Here is a 21,211-nt window from a genome sequence, read left to right as displayed (position 1 = left end):
CAATTTTTAGGGCAGATGTAGAGAACAGACTTATGGACACAAGGTGGGGAGGAGAGGATGGGATGAGCAAAGAGAGTAGCATGGAAACATTTATATTACCATATGTAAAACAGATAGTCAGTGGGATTTGCCGCATGACTCAGGGACCTCAACCTGGGCTCTGTGACAACAGAGGGGTGGGATGGATTGGGAAGTTGAGGGAGGTTCAAGAGGGAGGCTGATTCATATATACCTATGGCTGATTCATGTTGATGTTTGGCAGAAACCAACAGAATATTGTAAAGCAATTATCCTTTAATTAAACATAAAGAAAAAAAGAAAACCACCATCTGGATTTTCCTAAAAGGTTGTGGTGATCATTAGTTTGCAAAACGTAAAAAATAACTAGAAAGAATCCCTGTATGTTACATGTCATCAAACGAAATGTTTGAAAACAGTAACTCAATGCAAGGAAAATCTATTTCCTTAATTAAAAATAATTAATTTAATCAATGCAAAGTCATAGGTAAAATTTCTAAAAATTATTTATAATTCAAAAGACCTTGAAACATACTTGTCAATACTTTAAGTCTTGTAAGAAATGAGGTCATTTCCTTAGGTTGTTATTCATAGACAATAGGCAAAATAAAAACAGAGAATTTTGTGTATATATATATATATATATATATATATCATTATTCATAGACAAGTAGGCAAAATAATAGCAGAGAATTTTATATATTTTTTCAAGAGTATATAGCATTTATTATGTTTTACAAAAATTTTACATTTGATATTCAAATATTTTCTGATTTTAATAAATTAATTTTTATAAATGAACACCTTTCAATATTAAAGATAACTCAGGACTTTTTGTATTTAAAGGGTGAGATATAGGCCTTCTGGATAAATGACTACATTTTGGTCTAATCTTCCCCATACAATTATTATACCTGTTAGACAAACTAAGTTTTGTTGTACCCCAATTGACAATAAGATTTAAATCTGGAAGCAAAGTATTTGATCTCGTGTTGTCCTCTCTTACTTTATTACCAAGAATCTTCTTTGAATTGTGGTTAGTTCCTTTACAACTTTTGTTCATCTTCTGGCTTTGACTAGTGTGGTGTTTTTTATTTATACATGGGTTTTTCATTTCAGTTGGATGTATTATATTCTTGTGATCAATAGAAGGAAAAAGTGTTTGAGATGATGTTTTTCCAAAGGATCCAGTGGGTAAATCTTGGAGATAGCTGGAAAAATGTTGGTTAATTTTACATTCATAGATAGATTTTCTTGAATTTGAATCATCTAGTTTGATAGAATATAGATTGTCTATTGTTATATTCTGATAAGCATCATTTGGACTCTGAGGTGTATTCAATTTTTCAGAATTACGTTGAGGTAAGACAGGTAAAATTCCAGGTTTGTTTTGTTTTAAGACTAATCCAGTACCAGGAATAAAAAGTTCTGGTTCTTCCCTTTTTGGCAGATGAGTGATGTCTGTGTTTGAAACAGAATGATGTACATGTCCATTCACCGCTCTATCTTTCCAGATTAAAGGGTTGTATATAACTTGTCCATCAATAGGGCATGAATTGCACTTGTGGAGTAACCAACTGTCAATACATTTCCTATGAAACTTGAAAAAAAGTTATGCTAATGAGAGATGCAATATCTTATTTATAATATATAGTATTCATATGAATTTTTCCATATCATTACTGTTACTTTTAAAACTTTCATAAAATTGGAAGGTAATACAATTTATCATGTTTTATGGAAATATTTTGAAGAAGTTCTCTTAAAAATGTAGTTGGTTATAGATTGATTGCTATTTTCCAAATTAAAATGAAAAGCCCTCTATGGATACCATTTCACTGTTACTTTCTAATGAATATTATTAAATAATAAAAATGTCATAGCCAACTTGTGTTGAAAACTTATATGATGATGGTAAGACATAATATCATAAATCCTAAAAGTTAATTTATTAAAACAACTTTATCTCAGAAAAAACCTGGTTACCACCACATAGTGATTCAGCAGCATTAAGACTTTGATTCCAGTGAGTCCATTTGAAATAATAGTAAACTATGTCAAATGAAGCATTTCTGTTTCATCTGAAGAATCATAAGTTAGTATAGTCTATAAGCTTTTTCTTTTTATCAGTAAACAAAGAGACAAAAGTATTTAACTTGAAGTGTCATTTTATGTTTCCTCAGTAATATATACAGAAATGAATCTTAATTCATAGGAATCCATTCTTGGGAGGCAGAGCCACCTTCTCAATAGTCTCTGCTCTAGCTTTTAACGCACACTGCTCAATCTGAACATCTCTGCTCATATCCAACTAAAAAAGTAAAAGAAGAGACTTAAATTGCCATTCCATTTGTGAAAACTGGCCCTACAGGGAAAGCCAGACTAAAATGCTGTGACTTCTACCTTGTGAGTGCACGGTAGCAGTCTCGTAAGTTGGCCACGACGAAATGCCTTCAAACAAAGTCGACACTGGTATCCCGGAGCAAGCAGTTTACTCTTCTTTGTGATCAGAAGGAGAGGCAGTGACTTTACCACGTGTTTTGGTGTATAAATGTGGCTAAGTGAGAATAAGCAGAGAGATATGATGGTCATATGTGATTATAGATCAGGAAGCAATCAATAGCACAGGTGATAACCTCCATATAAATAATGCAACTGAACCCAATACTTTTTAGAACTGAAGATAATAAGTCTCATGCATTATAAAGCTTAAAAATCTATTGTCTTGATCTTGAACAAGATGGATCCAATTTCAACATCAACTTCATAAAGAACAAAATGTAGTCATTTCAAACAAAAATACTAACTTGAAATTTTTTGAGTTGAGCTTTTTCACATCAATGAAACCAGAACAGAATTTTGATGAAAACTATATACTTTCATATATATGAGCTGAGCTAACACAAAGGCTGGTGTTTAGAAAAATACAACCCAATTCACTTTGTCATCTGGTAGGAAGTAAGGTGGATGGTAGGCCATATTAAATATTTCAGGCTACTATGATAAATTGGCAGGTCATAGACTATGAAGAAACTTATTTCACATGGGGCATATGCTTACTACTTCAGTACTGTTAGACTATGTAAATGTACTGTAAATATACCAATCCCATTTTTGTACCCAAAGTACCAGCAAACATAACTTGATTATGCAATGTAAATTTGATGCCACTAGCAGCTGATAAAACAGATAAATATTTAAAAACAAAAGCTTGGTTTAAAGGTTAGATGCATTCTTGTTATTCAAAGGTTATTTAAAGTTAAAATATATTCTTAGAAAACTATACTTTTCATTACTCTATAGATACACTTCTCATTAACACTGCAGATAAACTACAAAAATTGCCTTTACCAAGGTTACTTAATTATCAACTAAAAAAAAAATTGTGTGTTTCTATTATTTCAGGTTTTTAATCAGTTTTTTCATTTTGAAACTCTTTTATTTATTCCATTTTCTCTGCCTAGAACGTCCTTCTATCCTTGATGTTCTCTTGCCTACCTCCACAATATTTCTTAAACCATTAGTTATACAATTTATCATTCTAATAGGTTGAGGTGTGATACCCAGCCAGGGCCAAGGAAAATGAAGATGGAGAGCCTTTGTACAGGCTCATTTCACACCCACAAAGCATTTTATAGTCCACAAGAGCTATGGTCTCTGAAGTGTGTGGAGCACCCACAGGGCATGGGCTAGGTATCTACTGTCTACTGGGTTGGGCAGAATTCTATCAATTATCTGTCTATCTATCTATCTATATATATATTATATATATATATATATGTAGGATAGAAATTGGAGAAGGTGGTGGCACCCCACTCTAGTACTCTTGCCTGGAAAATCCCATGGACGAAGGAACCTGGTAGGCTGCAGTCCATAGGGTCGCGAAGAGTTGGACATGACTGAGCTACTTCACTTTCACTTTTCACTTTCATGCATTGGAGAAGGAAATGGCAACCCACTTCAGTGTTCTTGCCTGGAGAATCCCAAGGACGGGGAGCCTGGTGGGCTGCCGTCTATGGGGTCGCACAGAGTCAGACACGACTGAAGCAACTTAGCAGCATTAGCAGCAGGATAGAAATATATATACATAGGATAAAATTTTAAATATATATTATAATGAACAAGCACAAGTTTTGTTTGGTTAATTCATTGAAATTGTCTTTTAAAAAATATTTTTATTCCATTCTTTTAAAATGAACTTTGTTAATGTTTTATAGTGTACCTAATATAGTAATTATACACAGTAGGCTTAATTTTCTTTCATTGATAAGAAGTATGACAAAAACTGTTCTCTAGTAAAGAGGCTGAGTCAGGGTTTTGAAATACAACCAGTCCCTTCAACACTCTTCCATGGGGGTGGAGTAGAGGGGCAATGAGAAGAGAAAGACTTGCTAAGGATGACTTTGCAACCCCATGGACTGTAGCCGGCCAGGCTCCTCTGTTCATTGGATTTCTCAGTAAGAATACTGGAGTGGGTTGCCTTTTCCTTCTCCAGGGGATCTTCGCGACCCAGGGATTGAACCCATGTCTCCTGTATTGACAGGTGAATGCTTTACCACTGAGCCACCTGGGAAGTTCCAGTGGCTGATTACTTCAAAGCAAATCTCATAGCTAACTGTATTTTTTCTTTATATTAACGCCTATCCATTTTAATTTTATATTTATTTTGATGATCATTACTAAGGAAACTACTATACCCTTAATATAACCTTTGGTAGAATTAATATTAATAATATAATAGTAGACAGCAATATTTGAATATTTACTGTATTAATTTCACATGCACAAAAATTTCTATAAGACTGGTTTTTTAACTGTCCCCATTTTAAAGATAAAGAAAAATGTTGCAGGGAGCAGTGAAATAACTAGCCCAAAAGTTGTATAGCCAACCTGCAGCTGTATTAGGACTGGATTTAAGCATTCTGACTCCAGAGCTTTGCTCTTCACTTGAATACTATATCATCTAGTCCATAATAGTATTTCATAAATACATATTTATTGAATAGAGAAATGAATAAAACTTATCCAAACTGAAAAATTATTTAAATATATCCCCAAATACAAATTTCACTGAGAATCTTACTCTTGCTTTTCTTGAAAATGTGGCATCTTTTCCTCTATCTCATTTTTAATATCGACATATTTTACAGTTTTATCTGACCTTTTCTCCAGCGATCTCCATTTTTGATTTCTCTTCTGTAATACATAAAAAGTGAATGTTACTTGGTAATTTGTGGAAACTTTTTACCTTGTGCATTAAAATCAGTAGGATGCATATCAGTAAAATAATAATGTAACGACTCATCATTTTAAAATATAGCTTTTTAACACATTAAAGAAATTGCAAATTATTAGTCATTCTTATATACTGTTGTACAGCTACTCTAACATTACTTTTAAAGGTAAAATTTTAACCTATTAATCAGTAATGGTAATTGTGGATGTTTTATCTTGTGTAGTAAGTTCAGCACCAGGAGACACTTACTTACTTGTTAAATTCAAGTGATGTAAGAAATTTTAAAACCATAAATCATCGTTAGTAATAACTCATTTGGTGTGTTGAGATCTTTTATTTCAAAATGAATTTTCAAGCTTGATGGCCATTAATTTCTGTCCTTAAGATTTATATATGATATCATCACATATTTGTTATTGTGTTGAATTTTATAAATTGCTGCTGTAATACCAATTGCCTAGAAAACCTTATGAAAAAGTTATCCAAAAAATCATGGTCTTTGGTTTTTATTCAGACATAGTCAGCTCTAGTCCAGAGTGTTATCTATTCTTAGATTTTACTTAGGTTTACAATGGGACAAATACAAACACTAGATGAAATTCAAGAAGGATACTGTACCTCACGAAACATAAATGAGTGAGAAAGATGGCAGCAGCTATCAAAACAATCCTGGCATAAGTGATATTCTATACATGTGGTACACCTAAAAACGCAAAACACCAAAACATACAGGGAAAAAAAAAAACCTAATTATTTTGATGGTTTTTGGTGAAAAACTCTGGTCAACATTTCCTGGGAACTATGCAGATAATGACAAGGCCCATCTTAAGTCTCACCTATATTAGTTTCCTGTTGCTACTGTAACCACTTACACATTTAGCAGCTTAAACAACACTTTATCTTACAGTTTTGTAGGTTGGAAGTTGGACATGGGTCTCAATGGGTTTCAAATTAAGGGGTCCACAAAAATTGCATTCCTTTTTGGAGGCTATAGGGGAGATCTGCTTTTCTGTCCGTCCTTTTAGAGGCTGCCCTCCTTCCTTAGCTTAGTGTGTCCCTTTCCTCCTCAAAGCAAGCAATGCAGCATCTCTCCGTGCTTTCCTTCCATAGTCACATATCCCTTTTGATTGTCTTCTTTGCCACCCTCTTCCACTTTTAAGAACCCCTGCGATTATACACTGAGCCCAGGCAGTGCAGGATCATCTCCTTGTTTCAAGATCAGATGATTAGCAGTCTGAATTTCACCAGACCTTAATTCTCCTACAACATGTAACCCAACATACAGGTTCTGGGCATGAAGATGTGGATATATTGGGGAGGGTATTATTTTGCCTAACACCCACCCACCATGTCTTCCTGGAAACTTATCCTGAATCTTTCTCTAAGTTCCTTAGGTCGAACAGCCTATTAGATATTCTATCATTTGATTACTCAGTGTTTTCCTATGATTTCATGAATGTTAGAGTTATACTTAGTAGAAAGTTTCTTGAAAATAGAAGTGTACTATATTCCGTCTCTTCCCTCACAAAATGGAAAAACCTATATACGTATAAAAAAATTTGCAATAAAAACTATTGATATGATAAAAATTTTCATTTTCTGTCAAATTCAATCTAAACATACGTTACTTACATAAAATTTTGGCACAAGCAGAGAATTCTAATTTACTTGCAGCAATATTCACCAAAAATAACATTTCAAGCAATATAATAATGTTATTTTCTTACTCAAGTTATCAAAGAATGAGAAGATTATTTCCAAGAGAAATGTGGGAAAATATATCCTTCAGACATCTTAGAAACAGCAAGTATTAATTTATTCATTAGTATTATTTATATACACAAGAAAGATTCTTAATAACATCTGAGCAATTTGCCTGGAAAATCCCATGGACGGAGGAGCCTGGAAGGCTGCAGTCTATGGGGTCGCTGAGGCTCGGCACAACTGAGGACTTCACTTTCACTTTTCACTTGCATGCATTGGAGAAGGAAATGGCAACCCACTCCAGTGTTCTTGCCTGGAGAATCCCTGGACGGCAGAGCCTGGTGGTCTGCCGTCTATGGGGTCGCACAGAGTCGGACACAACTGAAGTGACTTACCATCAATGGTGTAATTTATTCAATACATCAGATTATGCTGGGCTAGAAAAGGTTAAGCATCTCTGTATTGATATACATATGATATTTTTGAAATTAAAAGATAATAAATATTAATAGCTATATTATGAACTTTAATGAAGAAAGAACTTAAAAGCTTTCTAGTTTATCTTGTCTCTTATTCAAACCATTACTAAACTACTGGAAATAGTTCTTTCAGGCTAAGGGATGAAATCTTAGTATTTGAGGGAGTGGAATAGTGCATTCTTTAATTTGTAAAAGAAAATTGATATGGATATGAATAATTGTGAATCAAATGCACATAGAAGTTATTCTGAGAGTGTGGAACAGCAGGCAGGGAGCAGAACAGTGGAGAATGCCTGAATTGAGGGGTAGTAGGAAGAATCACCCATGGGGACAGAAAGTGCAGTCAGAGGGACAGAGGAGAATAGTCATTAACAAAAACAAGATAATTTACCAAAGCCATTCACACATTAACCATTTGAGGAACACATCACTATAAAGACTGAAAAATTTACAGTGACGTTCACCTGTCCTTATTCCCCACCCGAGCTATTTCTCCCAACTTACTTTTCCACGCGTTATCTTAGTCCCTTATTTTTCTTACTCACCCCTCCTGAAAAAATTCAGATTGCCAAAACAATGGGTGCTAGTGCCAAATATCAAGTCTTTCCTTTTTCTAGAATTTTTTTAACCAATATTCCAGAGACTGTCTGAACACTTCCTGCTAAACCTTATAAAAATTCTGCCCTTCTTCCTCAAGTGAAAAGGCTCCTTTGGAGCTTTCTCAGGCTAGCTATTTTCCAATAAAGACTTTTGCGAACAGTGCTCTGGCTGATTTGTTTTTACGTGACACATTGAGAAAACAAAGTATTAGAACAGTTCCAAGAGGGAGGTATCATTCACTGTTGGGGTGATAGAAACAGGTCTATAGTTTTATGAGAGGGTTTTAAAAATTTATTAATTGGACTCATCATAATGTAACTCCAGGAAGACTGACTGCATTTTAGAAAATTTTTAACAAAGGTTGAAACAAGATATTTTCTTCTTCATACAGTTAACTTTTAAGATTTTAATTATTAAAGAACAATTTTCTAAGCAGAGCAATTATTGTGGGACTTGTGGGAAAGTTTGAGGATTACTTAAAAAGTAATGAAAATTTCTTTCTCTCCTAAGTATCTTGTTGTGGTGGTTTAAGATATAAAAGAAAACAAAACATGCATCATTGCAGTTTGGAGTTGGGGGGAAATTAACTTCAGTTGATCTAGTCAATATCCCTCTGGCTCAGTCCTAGAAGTTTTCGGCAATGACTTCATAGGCGGTTCAAAGAAAATACAGGAGATGAGAGGTCTCTCTAGCAGGGCTCTGAGCTTGCAAACTGATTTAAGCCAAATTATAAAGTGTCTGCCTGCAATGCGGGAGACCTGGGTTCGATCCCTGGGTTGGGAAGATCCCCTGGAGAAGGAAATGGCAACCCACTCCAGTATTCTTGCCTGGAGAATCTCATGGGCAGAGGAGCCTGGTGGGCTATAGTCCACGGAGTCGCAAAGAGTTGGACACGACTGAGCGACTTCATTTTCATTTTCATAAATCCTGTGTTCAGAGCTTCCAAGAAGGAATGCTAGTTCAGACTCACAATCTAGACCAGAATGCAAAGTTAATACTCTGTGTGAGTAAAGGAAATAAAACAACTGAAATTCCTGAGGTACAGGGCTGACATAGATTACTAGTCTGAAAATCCTGAATAAGCAGCCTAATCTTATATAGGGCAAACACAAAAACAAAACCAAACCCAACCCCCCAAACAAAACAGAAACAAAAAATAAAGGAAGAAAAGAAGTTTAAATGACTAATAGTCTAATGTTCAAAGTTTTCTAAATTTAAAAAAAAGAGCACAAGCTTATAATTTTACTAACTGATACTTACTTATAACACTTCCCCTCAAGTGGAAATTGTTGACAGTTATTACAAGGAATTCCAAGATGCTTGTCTAATCGTTCTTTCTCAGATGCAGTCACAAGTTTGTTAGAGTTTTTGAATTCCTCTAAAATAAGATTTAATGGTCCGAAGTCTTTCCTACACAGAGGACATTTCAACATGGAAGAGTTCAATGTCACATCCTGATAATTAGCTAAGATCTTCATACATTTTATATGAACACTATTGCCACAGCCAAACCTGTTAGAAATAAAATCCATGTTTACCATTCGTATGCAGCAAAGTTTATTTACATAAATAAGTTTTCTGTGCTACCATTTTTATTTCCCATAAAAATAGATTCGGAACTGATCATTTATAGCTTGATTACAGACATAGACGGGGCTTCCCTGATGGCTCAGTGGTAAAGACTTCACCAGCAATTCAGGAGGCATGAGACACAAGTTTGATCTCTGGGTAAGGAAGATCCCCTGGAGGAGGAAACAGCAACCCTCTCCATCATTCTTGCCTAAAAAATCCCATGGACAGAGGAGTCTGGTGAGCTATAGTCCAGAGTCACGAGGAACTGGACACAACTGAGGAACTGAGCGCACACACACACGTAAATACTATCTTATCTATCTAGTCTAATCTAATCCATCATATTTAATTTAGTATATCAGAATTCCAGACAAAATGTTCCCCATTTCAATGAAATTGGCAGGAAAAGATTTTGCATCATTATGTTTTTCATTTTTAAATTGAGAATGAATACAGTCTTAGCAAAGAGGAAAATTATAATAATAATAATTATTAAATAAAAATTGTTACTGAGAGCAGAGGTGTCACCTTATTTTCTAGAAATTACACTAACACGAATGTGGTAGTACCCAGTTAATATCTGCTGAGAGAAATAATATTTGGGGAAATAGTTAATAATTTCAAAATATGCAAAGGAAGCAGCTATGTGAAAAAATACAACGTGGATGAAAATTTTAGTAAATAACCAAGGAAAAAAAAGAGTTAAAAAGTTAAATACCAAGTGGTTGCTCAAATTTTCCAACTTTATAGTGCCTTTAAGAATAGTTGAGTACAAAACTCTTAATAAACATTTATGTATAAGTGGAATTTTGAATTATTTAGGTTTAAAGATAAAATTTAGAAAAGCTTAAGAAAATTTTTTATCATTTTAAACTAAAATAATCATTACTTTCAGTAAACTCTTTGTAACCACTCTAAGCAATGGCATTTGTTCATGCTAAGCCATTTCAGTCGTGTCCGAATCTTTGCGACCCCATGGACTTGTAGCCCACCAGGCTCTTCTGTCCATGGGATTCTCCAGGCAAGAAGAATGGAGTGGGCTGCCACGTGTTCCTCCAGGGGATCTTTGGGTCCCAGGGTTCAAACCTGCATCTCACATCTCCTGCATTAACAGGCGGCTTATAAGCCATGGCATTTGTTCATGTGTATAATACAAAAACATGAAAATTATCTACTTTGATAATTTAAAGTGAAAAGGGAAATAAAGTAGAATTTATTTTTTAATTTTCACCCTTTAAATGTAGCCAGAAATATTTAGAATAAGAAAAGGACATCTTTAAACATATATGTTAGGAAATAAAAGGCCAATTAAATATGATTGCTTAAATATGTATTATTTTTCTATCAACATGTTTCATAACAATATATTATAACACATTAAATTAGGATTTTTTCATAAGTTTGTAGAATCTAAGGAAAACTCACATCACCTGCAAAAGGTGACAGGAAGCATTTTCTCTAAAAGTACTTCTTGACAAATAGAGCAGATATCATCTGAACTGATCTCTTTCTGTTTAATGTAACCGTCTTCTTCAATCTGTGGATTTTCATTGTTCATTTCTCGTTGGGGAGTTTGAACTCGATGTATTCCGTGAAGCAAATCGTTGATTTCTCTTTCCACAAGACCTAACTGCAAAGCAGCTAGTGATAAATTCCAAAGTATTAAAATTTGATGGCAAATTGAAGATACAGAAACAGCTTAAGCTGAAAGTTAGCATTTTTTATTCCAAATATCAGAAAGACAGACTTGGTTGAATTATTACACTGACATTTACTATTTTTTGTATTCCTTTCAGAGCCAAAAGGTCAGAAGAGGGTTATTTATAAAAAGAATGGAAGTTATCTCTTATTTTCTTGTTACTGTAAAAAGTTGGTACAAGCAGTACCTTATAAACATTTCAGATTAATTATATGAGTGTTCATCCTTGGACTGGTACTGTAATCAACTCTTACATTTTTATCTCTTATTCAAAACAAATACTTTATCAACATACAAGAGTATTAAAAGAATGGATGCAAATTCAGAAAGGGGAAGAGATATTTGAGCAGTTAGTATAATTAATATTTGCTAGATGACTAAATTAGTAAGTAGATTATGAGAGAGCAAGACTCCACGGTGCCTATTTTCCTTTCTCAGTTTTACGCCCCTACAAGAGCATCTGGGTAGCCACATCCTTCACAGCTTTGGTCAGTATTCCTCGGGACAACCTATGAGGAACTGTATTATCTACACCCTGGGATGTACAATTTCTGAATTCTGTCCGACCTGGCGCTCTCAGGGCATGTAGGTTTTGATCAAGGCATCCTAGATTCCTTTTTTCTCTGGCCCATTCCCATGTTCTTTTCTCTTCCTCTCTCCTTAACATGCCATAATTAAAATGCCAGCTGTTATTGGCCCCCATGAGTTCTAGTCATTTTATACATTCTTTAAAACAAACAGATTAAAAAGATAATGAAAGATAATGAAAAACTTGCAAGATAATGAAAAACTTCATTTTCCCCTAAAAAAATTACCACTTACACACTAAAAATACTGAAAACATCACGGTTACATTTGACTATAGAGATCTCTGTTCCTTGTCTAAGGTGGGGTGGCAGGTGGAATGTGGGAGGTTATTATACTTTAATTAACCATTACTTTGGAGGATGAGGGCTATTTGTCACAGAGACAGAGCAACATCTGCTCCCTAAAAAAATGAGGAGGAAAATGAAGAACAAAAGATTTCTCCCCAGTAGCAGAAATATTGAATAATAAAATTTCGTAAGATGAGCTGGCTACAAAATATTCTCTGTGGTATAACATGAATCAGAGAATAAAAGGGAGAAACAAAACTCTTCTGAAATTAATTTGGAAAAATTAATGTAAGAGACTATGAAAGAATCCTCTTTAATAGAGAAGAGAAAGACAGTTAACCTTATCAGATATCACAATTTATTATAAAAACAATAAAGTATATACAAAACTCATTAAAGAATAAAAATTATGAAACAAGGCTGAAAAGAAGCACTATTTATTAGCTGTTACTGAGATAACTATGTAAAAATATGGAGAAAATTAAATTAAGTAAAAAAAATACCAATCTCCAATTTATACCAACACAACTACACATGGATGCCATAAGGAAAAATAAAAATAAAATGAAAAAGTTAGCAGAAAAAAATCTCTAAAATACTATGGAAGGACAACTTTCAAAGTATCAGAACAATATACACAAAAAATAAAAATAAGATTAGTAACACACAAAAGCCCACATATATATAACAAAACAATAAAACCATATAAAAAAGAATTATGTCATTAGGAAAACATTTGCAAAGAGGGGTAAACCTTATATTTAGGAAGAGCTTATAGTTTTACTCCAATAAATAAATAGCAAAAGTACTATTTACACATGTAGTACAAATAAGTCAATAGAAGATGTTCAATTTCATTAATATCAAAGAAAAGTGGGTTAAAATCAAAATGAGTCGCAGATATAGAATAAAACCTAAATAAAAGGTAATAAATAAATAAGGCTATGTTTCATTTGCCCATTTTGGATTCTAAAGGTATGTCAGATGTATGAAATAATGAAAACTATTTTCTTAATTTACTGGGAATGAATAGATTACTATGAACTTTGTATCTTTTCTTACTTTGTGTGACTTAGTCTTTTTTTTTTTCTAGTATTATAGAAATATCTCAGTTTTTCAAAATTTTCCATGTATCTTTATTTACTTTGGAGACTTAAAATATGCTGTTAAATATATGTAGTATATTAAATATGACTAAAACATGAATCCAGTGTATCAGTTTCCAGCAGAAAACTGATATACTGCTGAAATCATAAATCAGCAAAAGTATTGCTATAAAGCTATACTTATGGGTGACAGACATAAAATATTAATACTTAAAAAAGGAAAAAACCCTCAAACTCACGGATATGGAGAACAGATTGGTGGTTGCCTGAAGGTGTGTAGGAGGGTGGCTAGGAGGTAAGAGAAATGGCTGAAGGTGGTCACAGTGTGCAAACTTCCATGTGTAAAATAAATTAGTCATGGGAGCATCAAGCACAGCATGGTGACTACAGTTAATAAGACAGTTAATAGTACTGTGTTGCGTAGTTGAAAGTTGCTAAGAGAAAAATCTTAAAAATATTCATCACAAGAAAAAAGTTATAATTGTGTGGTTTTGTGATCATTTTGCAATATACATATACAATGAATCATTATGTCATACACCTGAAATTTATATAATGTTTTATGTCAATTATATCTAAATAACAGCAATAGTACTTTTACTCCAAGATCCAATTAATGAGACTTTAGGCTAAAGAAATAACTGAGAGAAGAAGAAGTTTCATATACAAGGAATATAACAGGAACAACTATACTCCAATAAAAATTAATTAAAAAATCAATAGAAATGAGTCATGATAAAAAAGAATATAACAGGTATTTAGAAATAAACGCTAAACAACAGGAGAATGTTAAATAAATTATGACATATAATACTCTGAGTATATCATAATTCATTTAACATTCACTGACAACTTAGAGAGACTATATAGCATTGAAAGTGTTTATAAAGTAACAGTGTGTGATAAAAGCAGAACACAGAATTCCCACATTTACATTTATTATCTGTATAAATACAAATTCAAAAAAGAAAACAGAAAATAAATGTTTATTGTATCTTTGTGGTTGGAATTTAAAATTTTTTCATTAAGTGTGGTTTTTATTTTTATCCATAAATATTTAACTGAAAAAAGGAATAGATGGGATTTACTAGACATTGCATTTAGAAAAAACTCATTAGGCAATAAAGCTAGGTTTTGCTGGGAAATATTTGTGGGGTGATGGGAAAAATATTCAGTGTTCAAAAACTGATATTTTTATGAAAAATTCCTATGTGACCATCTTTGTGCTCAGTTCACTGGTCACTCTTTGTGACCAACCAGGCTCCTTTGTCCATGGGATTTTTTAATCAAAGGTACTGGAGTGGGTTGTCATTTCCTTCTTCAACCATCTTTGTAGGTCTTCAAAAATAAAAGCAAGTCTCAGGTTTCTGGAATGCAACACTAAGGTACAAATAATTGTTTCCAGATTTGTTTTAGGAAAGAATCTATGAATAATGTTCAAAATGTTTCTGCTTCATTATTAGTAACCTTCTTCTCTACATTTATATACTTTACATAATATTAATGAATAGCTGTTTATAGCTTTCTTTGGATTACTCTAATTTTCCTGCATGTTTGTTCTAGCTTTCATTTAAATGATACATTTCAACATTATTGAGACATACTTTCTTTGAATATTTATACACAAAGGATTTTCTCAATGTTGAGTAGCTAAAACATATTTTAAATATTATATGAAATATTTTTAGTAGGACATATAATTTTTCAAAATTCATATATAGGATCAAATTTAAGCATTTATAAACTTTCCTACTACAGGGATACTTAATAATAAAAAGAATAAGACACGATTTCTGCTTTCAAGAATACAAAGGATAATATGATACAAAATATTAAAGTTATCCATATGAAATTACTATTTTCATAGATAAAAAAATATTGGCAATTCATGTGATTCAATTTACTTAAAAAATAACCTAGCAGAGCTCTCAACTAAAATGCAGTACAATAAATATTTGCTGAATATAATTGGGTGGAGTTGTACTGTGCAATTCAATAGCCATTGGTTACTGAGCACTTGAAATGTGGATAGTGTGACTGAAAAATTGAATTTTAAATGTTGTTTTATTTAAATTTAAATGGAAGGCTAATAATCTACAATTTTTGGAAATTTAGAAGTATGTTTACAACAATTTATGTGTTATCTGAATCTATTTTTCAACTTAATATTTTATGATATCTAAATGCAGATCAAGCTTTTCTAATGAAAATACACTCAACTCAGTGTCTGAGTTGAGATGTACTGTAAGTGTAAAAGACATACTAGATTTTGAAGACAAAGGGAAAAACATCACACGATCTCATAATTTTTATATTGATTACATGCTGACATATTTTTATGTATTGGGTTAAAATAAAATATATTATTAAGACTAATTTTCCTATTTCTTTTTACTTTTTATAATATGGTTACTAGAAAATTATACATGTGCTTCACATTATATTTCTAATGGGCAGTGTAGTATAGAAGAAGCTTGTGACATGATATGGAAAATAGTGTAGAGGATGTGAACATTTAACTGTAAGTAGATAGAACAGAGAAATAGAGAAGAAAACAATATGCCTGTGTATGAAGGATTGGGAGAGGCTGAAGTGAAGAGTAAGTGACATTTCAGAAAGAACCTTTTGTCTACAATGTGAAGGAGTCAGCAGCAAAGTGCAGGTGCTGGAAACAAGGAGGCTACTGAGAATAGTACTAAAGGCTGAGGAAGTTTGACCGAAAGTGAGAATGAGGAGAGGTGAGAGCACAGTTGAGAAGTAGGGACGATGTAACATAGACAGGATTTGTACCAGAGAAGAGGATGAGAAATGAAAAACCAAGGATGCCGAAGCGTCTAGCTTTGAGACTACAGAAAAGGGAAAGTCAGCCTGTGAGCTGGGGAATGCGACAGGGGAACACATAGAGGGGAACGGAGTACTCAAAATGCCCGTGCGACCTCCAGAACTGCGCTGCTCAGAAGGCAGGTGGAAGTGCCGGCCTCCTGATGAGATGGAGAAATCACTGTTACAGGGCTAACAAGGGGAGACAGGCAACGTGAGACGTTTCTAAGAAAATATGTGGTGGCGGTGGTTTGGTTGCCAAGTGTGTCCAGCTCTTTTGCGGCTCCATGGACTGTAGTTCGCCAGGCTCCTCTGTCCATGCGATTTTTCCAGGCAAGAATACTGGAGTGGGTTGCCACTTCCTTCTCCAGGAAATGCAGTTTCTGGGCCCATGGATCAAATCTATGTCTCCTGCTTGGCAGGTGGTCTCCTAAACTGCTGGCAGTTTCTTTTACTGCTGAGCCACCAGGGACTGTATATGTGGAGAGAAGAATATAAAGGAAAAATGACTGTGAAACACTAATATTAATTTATTGTCTATTAGAAATTATAAATGTCTACTGTTATTGTACTTATAAAATACTTTGAGGGGAATGAACTTGCCTAAATAGAATCTATACCCTGAATTGGAAAAAAACTAATTATTACTTTAATTGTTATGAATATTAGAGACATTTATTAATAAATTTTAAAATGCTTTTGTAGTTCTTGGATGAATCTAGTATAGGTTAAATAAATCTTTGCAGGAAACACTTTGATAATGACAGCATCTTTATTATAAAATGTACAAATCTAATTAACTTGTGATAGAATTATTTTTCTTTCTCTTTTATTTTTGAGGATTCTAGAATTTATTTTTAAGTTGAAAATTATAAAAATTTTCATATGCCTGATTTTAAACTCGATTTACTGAGTTTACTGTCATTAGTTATTTTACTCTAAAAAATATACATTTTTGCATAAAAACTTGTCAGTAAATAATTTTAAAAGAAATTATGTATCATGTCAACTGTCTATTTCTGGGATCTGAACAATTTTTTATTTTTCTCACAATTGAAATAAAATTAGATATAGAGACTACTGTGAATTCTTCCTTAGAATACATAAGGAAAGTCTACTGGAAATCTGGCAATTATTTCATCTCACTTATTATTAAGTGCTTTTAAATTTGAAATGTCATATAAAGTTACATTTTTTTGTTATACAGAAAAATGTTCCAATTGTCTTAAATGTAACAAACTGCATTACAGACAGCTGTCAGATCACCTAGAAAAATAACTGCCTAAATTTAGATATGTCTAAATAAAAAATTCTAAAATTTGTTAACTTTAAATTAGTAAAAACACACACAAACACAACTTACATTCATGATTCCTTGGGAGCCTGAATTTTTTCAACAAGACCCTAATATCCAAAAGTAGAAAACCAAAATGAAACATTTATTTTTGACATAAGCTCAAAAGGTATTATTAATTTTAGAACAGGAATGGCATTGCAGAATTTACATTGCTGAACACATTAAGTATAAATCTAAAATTCTCATCATTTTCTGTTACAAGACATTAAATTTATGTTTTAAAATAAGTGAAAAACATATTAAAAACATATGATCCATGGAAACAAAAGGCATTTGCAATAAAGAGATTTGTCAGAGAGAACCCATATATTTCTTTATGACATAGAGTAGTTCACAAAGAAAGGTTAGTGAGGGAATCTAAGTATTCATAGCACTCCTTTTAAACTGCCCTGGAAGCTTCCTTCAAGTAGGAAATGGCAATCTACTCCAGCATTCTTGACTGGAGAATCTCATGGACAGAGGAGCCTGGTGGGCTACAGTACATGGGGTCACAAATCCGATACAACTGAGCAACTAACACAAAAGCTTCCTACTCCTGGAAATGGAGGAATTTTCTAGATAATTCCTGTTTTCCTATACATATCACTTTTAATGTATGACAGAAAAATACTTTCAAATATTATCAACTAAAATGGAATATGACTCTTAAAAAAGTGGGAAGCATATTTTATATTATTACTTAAATATCTTAAATATACATTAGTATATTAAACACTTGGATTATATTTCCACTAAATTTATGGTTAATATACTGCAAAAAATGTTACATTACATAAAAATCAGAACAGAACACCCTTGTCCTAAGGAAACTGGCATAAAATAGAAATAGAAAAAATCTATTTTATGTAAAATAATAAAACCAAATTGCAAGCTTAGAAAGGTCCATAGGTGAAGGGCATGTTTTTTGTTTTTCATTTCTGGGATCCCCTACAAACAGGTTCTGACTCTAGCGGAAAAATTCTAGATTTGACATAAGTAATCTAAGAGTCCTACTTCAGTTTTGAAAATTCATAGTCAAATGCTTACTGAAAAGGATACAATAAAATTTTTAAAAATCATAATGAACTATGTAATTATCATCACTGATGTGAATCAGGAGATTGTTTTGTTGTTAGATTTCACCTTTGTACATAATAAAAATCTAAACATTGATTTTTTCTTATTAAAAACAATATAATTACAAACATGTAGAGGTGGTAGTATGTTTCTCAATTTAAATCTTACTTAATTTTTGGGTTGAAATAAAATACCTCAAACTATATCGACTATATTGAAAAGTTATGATCATTTTACCTTTATATTTTCTCAACACCAAATTTCTTTAATCTTAGGGAACTCAAACCATGAAAAAGGCAAAATATGTAATAAACCATGATTTTTTTGTGGAAGATCATTACATCACTTACCAGCATATGTGCTTACAAAGTTCCCCTCCTTTCAGAAATGTGGAACAATTACAAACATGAGGATTTCCTAGAGAAACCTTCAAAAGAAAAACGCATACTTATAAAAAAAAACCCTCGTCAATTTTTAGATTATAGAGTAAAATTAAGTTAATAACTGGATTAACAGAGATTTCAGCTCATAGTTTAGTTGACTCCAAAAGGCTAAATACAGTCTACTTGCTGCTGCTAAATCGCTTCAGTCGTGTCCGACTCTGAGCGACCCCATAGACGGCAGCCCACCAGGCTCCCCAGTCCCTGGGATTCTCCAGGCAAGAACAATGGAGTGGGTTGCCATTTCCTTTTCCAAGGCATGAAAGTGAAAAGTGAAAGTGAAGTCGCTCAGTCGTGTCCGACTCTCAGCGACCCCATGGACTGCAGCCCACCAGGCTCCTTTGTCCATGGGATTGTCCAGGCAAGAGTACTGGAGTGGGGTGCCATTGCCTTCTCCCAGTCTACATGCGACATCTTAATTCTTGACACCAGTCTAATTTTCCACTTCAATATTCTTTGCCTTGCTCAACAAATTGTATTGTCAGCTAAGATTGTTTTTTAAAAGTCCTATGCTTAGGCAAGTGAAAAGAAATCTAATTTTAAAAGCTTGAAAGAAAAATCTATCAAATTTTAACTGAAAGGAATTTCTACTTTGCAGTGTAGCTAAAGACTGTTAGTAATTGAGTACTTCCCGGGTTTTTGTTTTGTGCATATATTTCAATTAGTGAGTGTATTTAATTTTACTTACTAAGTCTATACTGGCTTAAACTATTAAACGCCCTAAGTGTTGTAAGTGGGAAAAGGAAGTCTGAGATAAGCATAGATTAGTAATCTGTACTCAGTACTTAAAATGCATGACAACTTAATAATTAAATTTATTATTAAAATTAATTTAAAATTAAATTAATTTAATTTAATAACATAAAATTAAAAGATTCCAGGTCAACTTCTGGGAGGTAGAGTGGTGGCTGATTTTTGACTGATGAGAGCAGGATATGTGAAAATTAAATATCTGTAGTTTTCAGCAAAATTGAAAAGAATTTTTATTCATCAAGACCTTTCCAAGGAAACGCCATTTAAGCCACACTTTAAAAGTGTCTCGTTATAGCCTTCGAGAGACAAAAAAGCAAAGAAAATCCAATTTTATTTATCCAGCAAATATATACGGCTTGTAAACAGATTGGTCGATTTTCATTTCACCTGCGTTACAGGGCTAATGACTGCTAATGGATCCGAGAATTTACATAAAAGCAAACCATATACTCAAATAAAACCTGCTGTGTTTCCAAGCCCGAAGATCAAGGGCCATCATCTTAGAAGAGCTGGATACGATTTCGAGCCTTAACCTCCAATAACGGAACTTTTCTAACAAATACTATTTTGTTCGGCAATGCGCACGTCTTTAAAGTCTGGAACACTCGCGGGTGAGGGTCGGCAGCGAGTAGCTACAACACAAGGTGGGTCTGGGGGAAATGGGCGGGTCAGCCTGGCTAGAAGCCGAGGCGAGTTGGGGGCGGTAGTTACTCGGAAATCCCTGTTTTCCGGTTCCTCCTCTCTCAGCAGAAAGGCGGTGGGGCCCATCTCTCGCAGAAGGTAGATGGTGCTGCTCAGCGCTTGGTCTTGTTGCCAGCTGAGGCGGTCGATCAAGTGTTTTCGCCTCTCAGAGGCTTTACAGCCCCCGCGAAGCATCTTGCCCGGGTTAGGGCTAAGGCAGCAGCAGTTCAGCCAGGCTGTCGGAGTCGCCAGCCGGTCTCCATGACAACCGCGTGCCGGTTGGTTGCATGGTGACGGTATTTAGGCTCCCCGGTATCCCGGCGTGCCTTGCGCTGAGGTGTCGCTTTGCGAGATTACACCCGCCTCCACTCCTTCGAGAAGCAAAGATCTTAACCGCGGAGTGTTTCTAATCCCCAACGCTGGCGGTCGAAGACATCACTGTCTAATCTCTCGCGTTCCTTCTGCTGGTTCCTCACAGGCGGGGCTCGTGAATTCTGTTAGGACAGCCGCACAACCCGGTTACAGTTAGGTTTCTGGATGTTAACATTATCTTGTAATGATTCACTGTTTTTATCCGAAAGACGATCCACAAACATTTCCCGATTGCTCACTAGGTGCATAATCAGAATTAATCGCTGGAGGAAGATCAATGATGTGGAACACAGCATTCTAACCTGGAAGCTAGACTCTTTAAATAGCGATGTATGTGTTGGTGTGCTCAGCATGTTTATATTGAATGTTTGGGTAGGGATGGGTGTTAGGGGGAGGGGTGGGTGCAGAATCCATTGCCTCCATGCCCTCTAAATTTACAAATA

General features: G+C 34.0%; 1 protein-coding gene across 1 annotated transcript; it reads right to left on the bottom strand.

The window, feature by feature from the left end:
* Positions 1–808: 808 nt before the first annotated feature.
* On the bottom strand, positions 809–20,601 carry ZSWIM2 (zinc finger SWIM-type containing 2). The gene is made up of 9 exons (XM_069577036.1): positions 20,427–20,601; positions 18,873–18,949; positions 17,473–17,513; positions 11,040–11,250; positions 9,298–9,549; positions 5,873–5,957; positions 5,102–5,214; positions 2,422–2,575; positions 809–1,618 (listed from the first exon to the last, which is right to left on the bottom strand). The coding sequence occupies exons 1-9, from the start codon at positions 20,589–20,591 to the stop codon at positions 809–811; spliced, it is 1,908 nt and encodes a 635-aa protein (XP_069433137.1). The 5' UTR covers positions 20,592–20,601.
* Between the last annotated feature and the right edge of the window lie 610 nt (positions 20,602–21,211).

Source organism: Ovis canadensis, chromosome 2 (assembly GCF_042477335.2).
Source record: "Ovis canadensis isolate MfBH-ARS-UI-01 breed Bighorn chromosome 2, ARS-UI_OviCan_v2, whole genome shotgun sequence".
Lineage (NCBI taxonomy): Eukaryota > Metazoa > Chordata > Mammalia > Artiodactyla > Bovidae > Ovis > Ovis canadensis.
This window is presented reverse-complemented; position numbering and strand designations above follow the sequence as displayed.

What these genes read in the sequence shown, in the direction of transcription:
- ZSWIM2 (XM_069577036.1), bottom strand. Translation starts at nt 20,591, where the DNA reads ATGCTTCGCGGGGGCTGTAAAGCCTCTGAGAGGCGAAAACACTTGATC. An exon ending in CTTTGTAAGCACATATGCTG is followed by an intron (nt 17,514 to 18,872) that starts GTAAGTGATGTA and finishes TTTGGATATTAG; the next exon opens with GGTCTTGTTGAAAAAATTCA. An exon ending in CTTCCTGTCACCTTTTGCAG is followed by an intron (nt 9,550 to 11,039) that starts GTGATGTGAGTT and finishes TATTTCTAACAG; the next exon opens with GTTTGGCTGTGGCAATAGTG.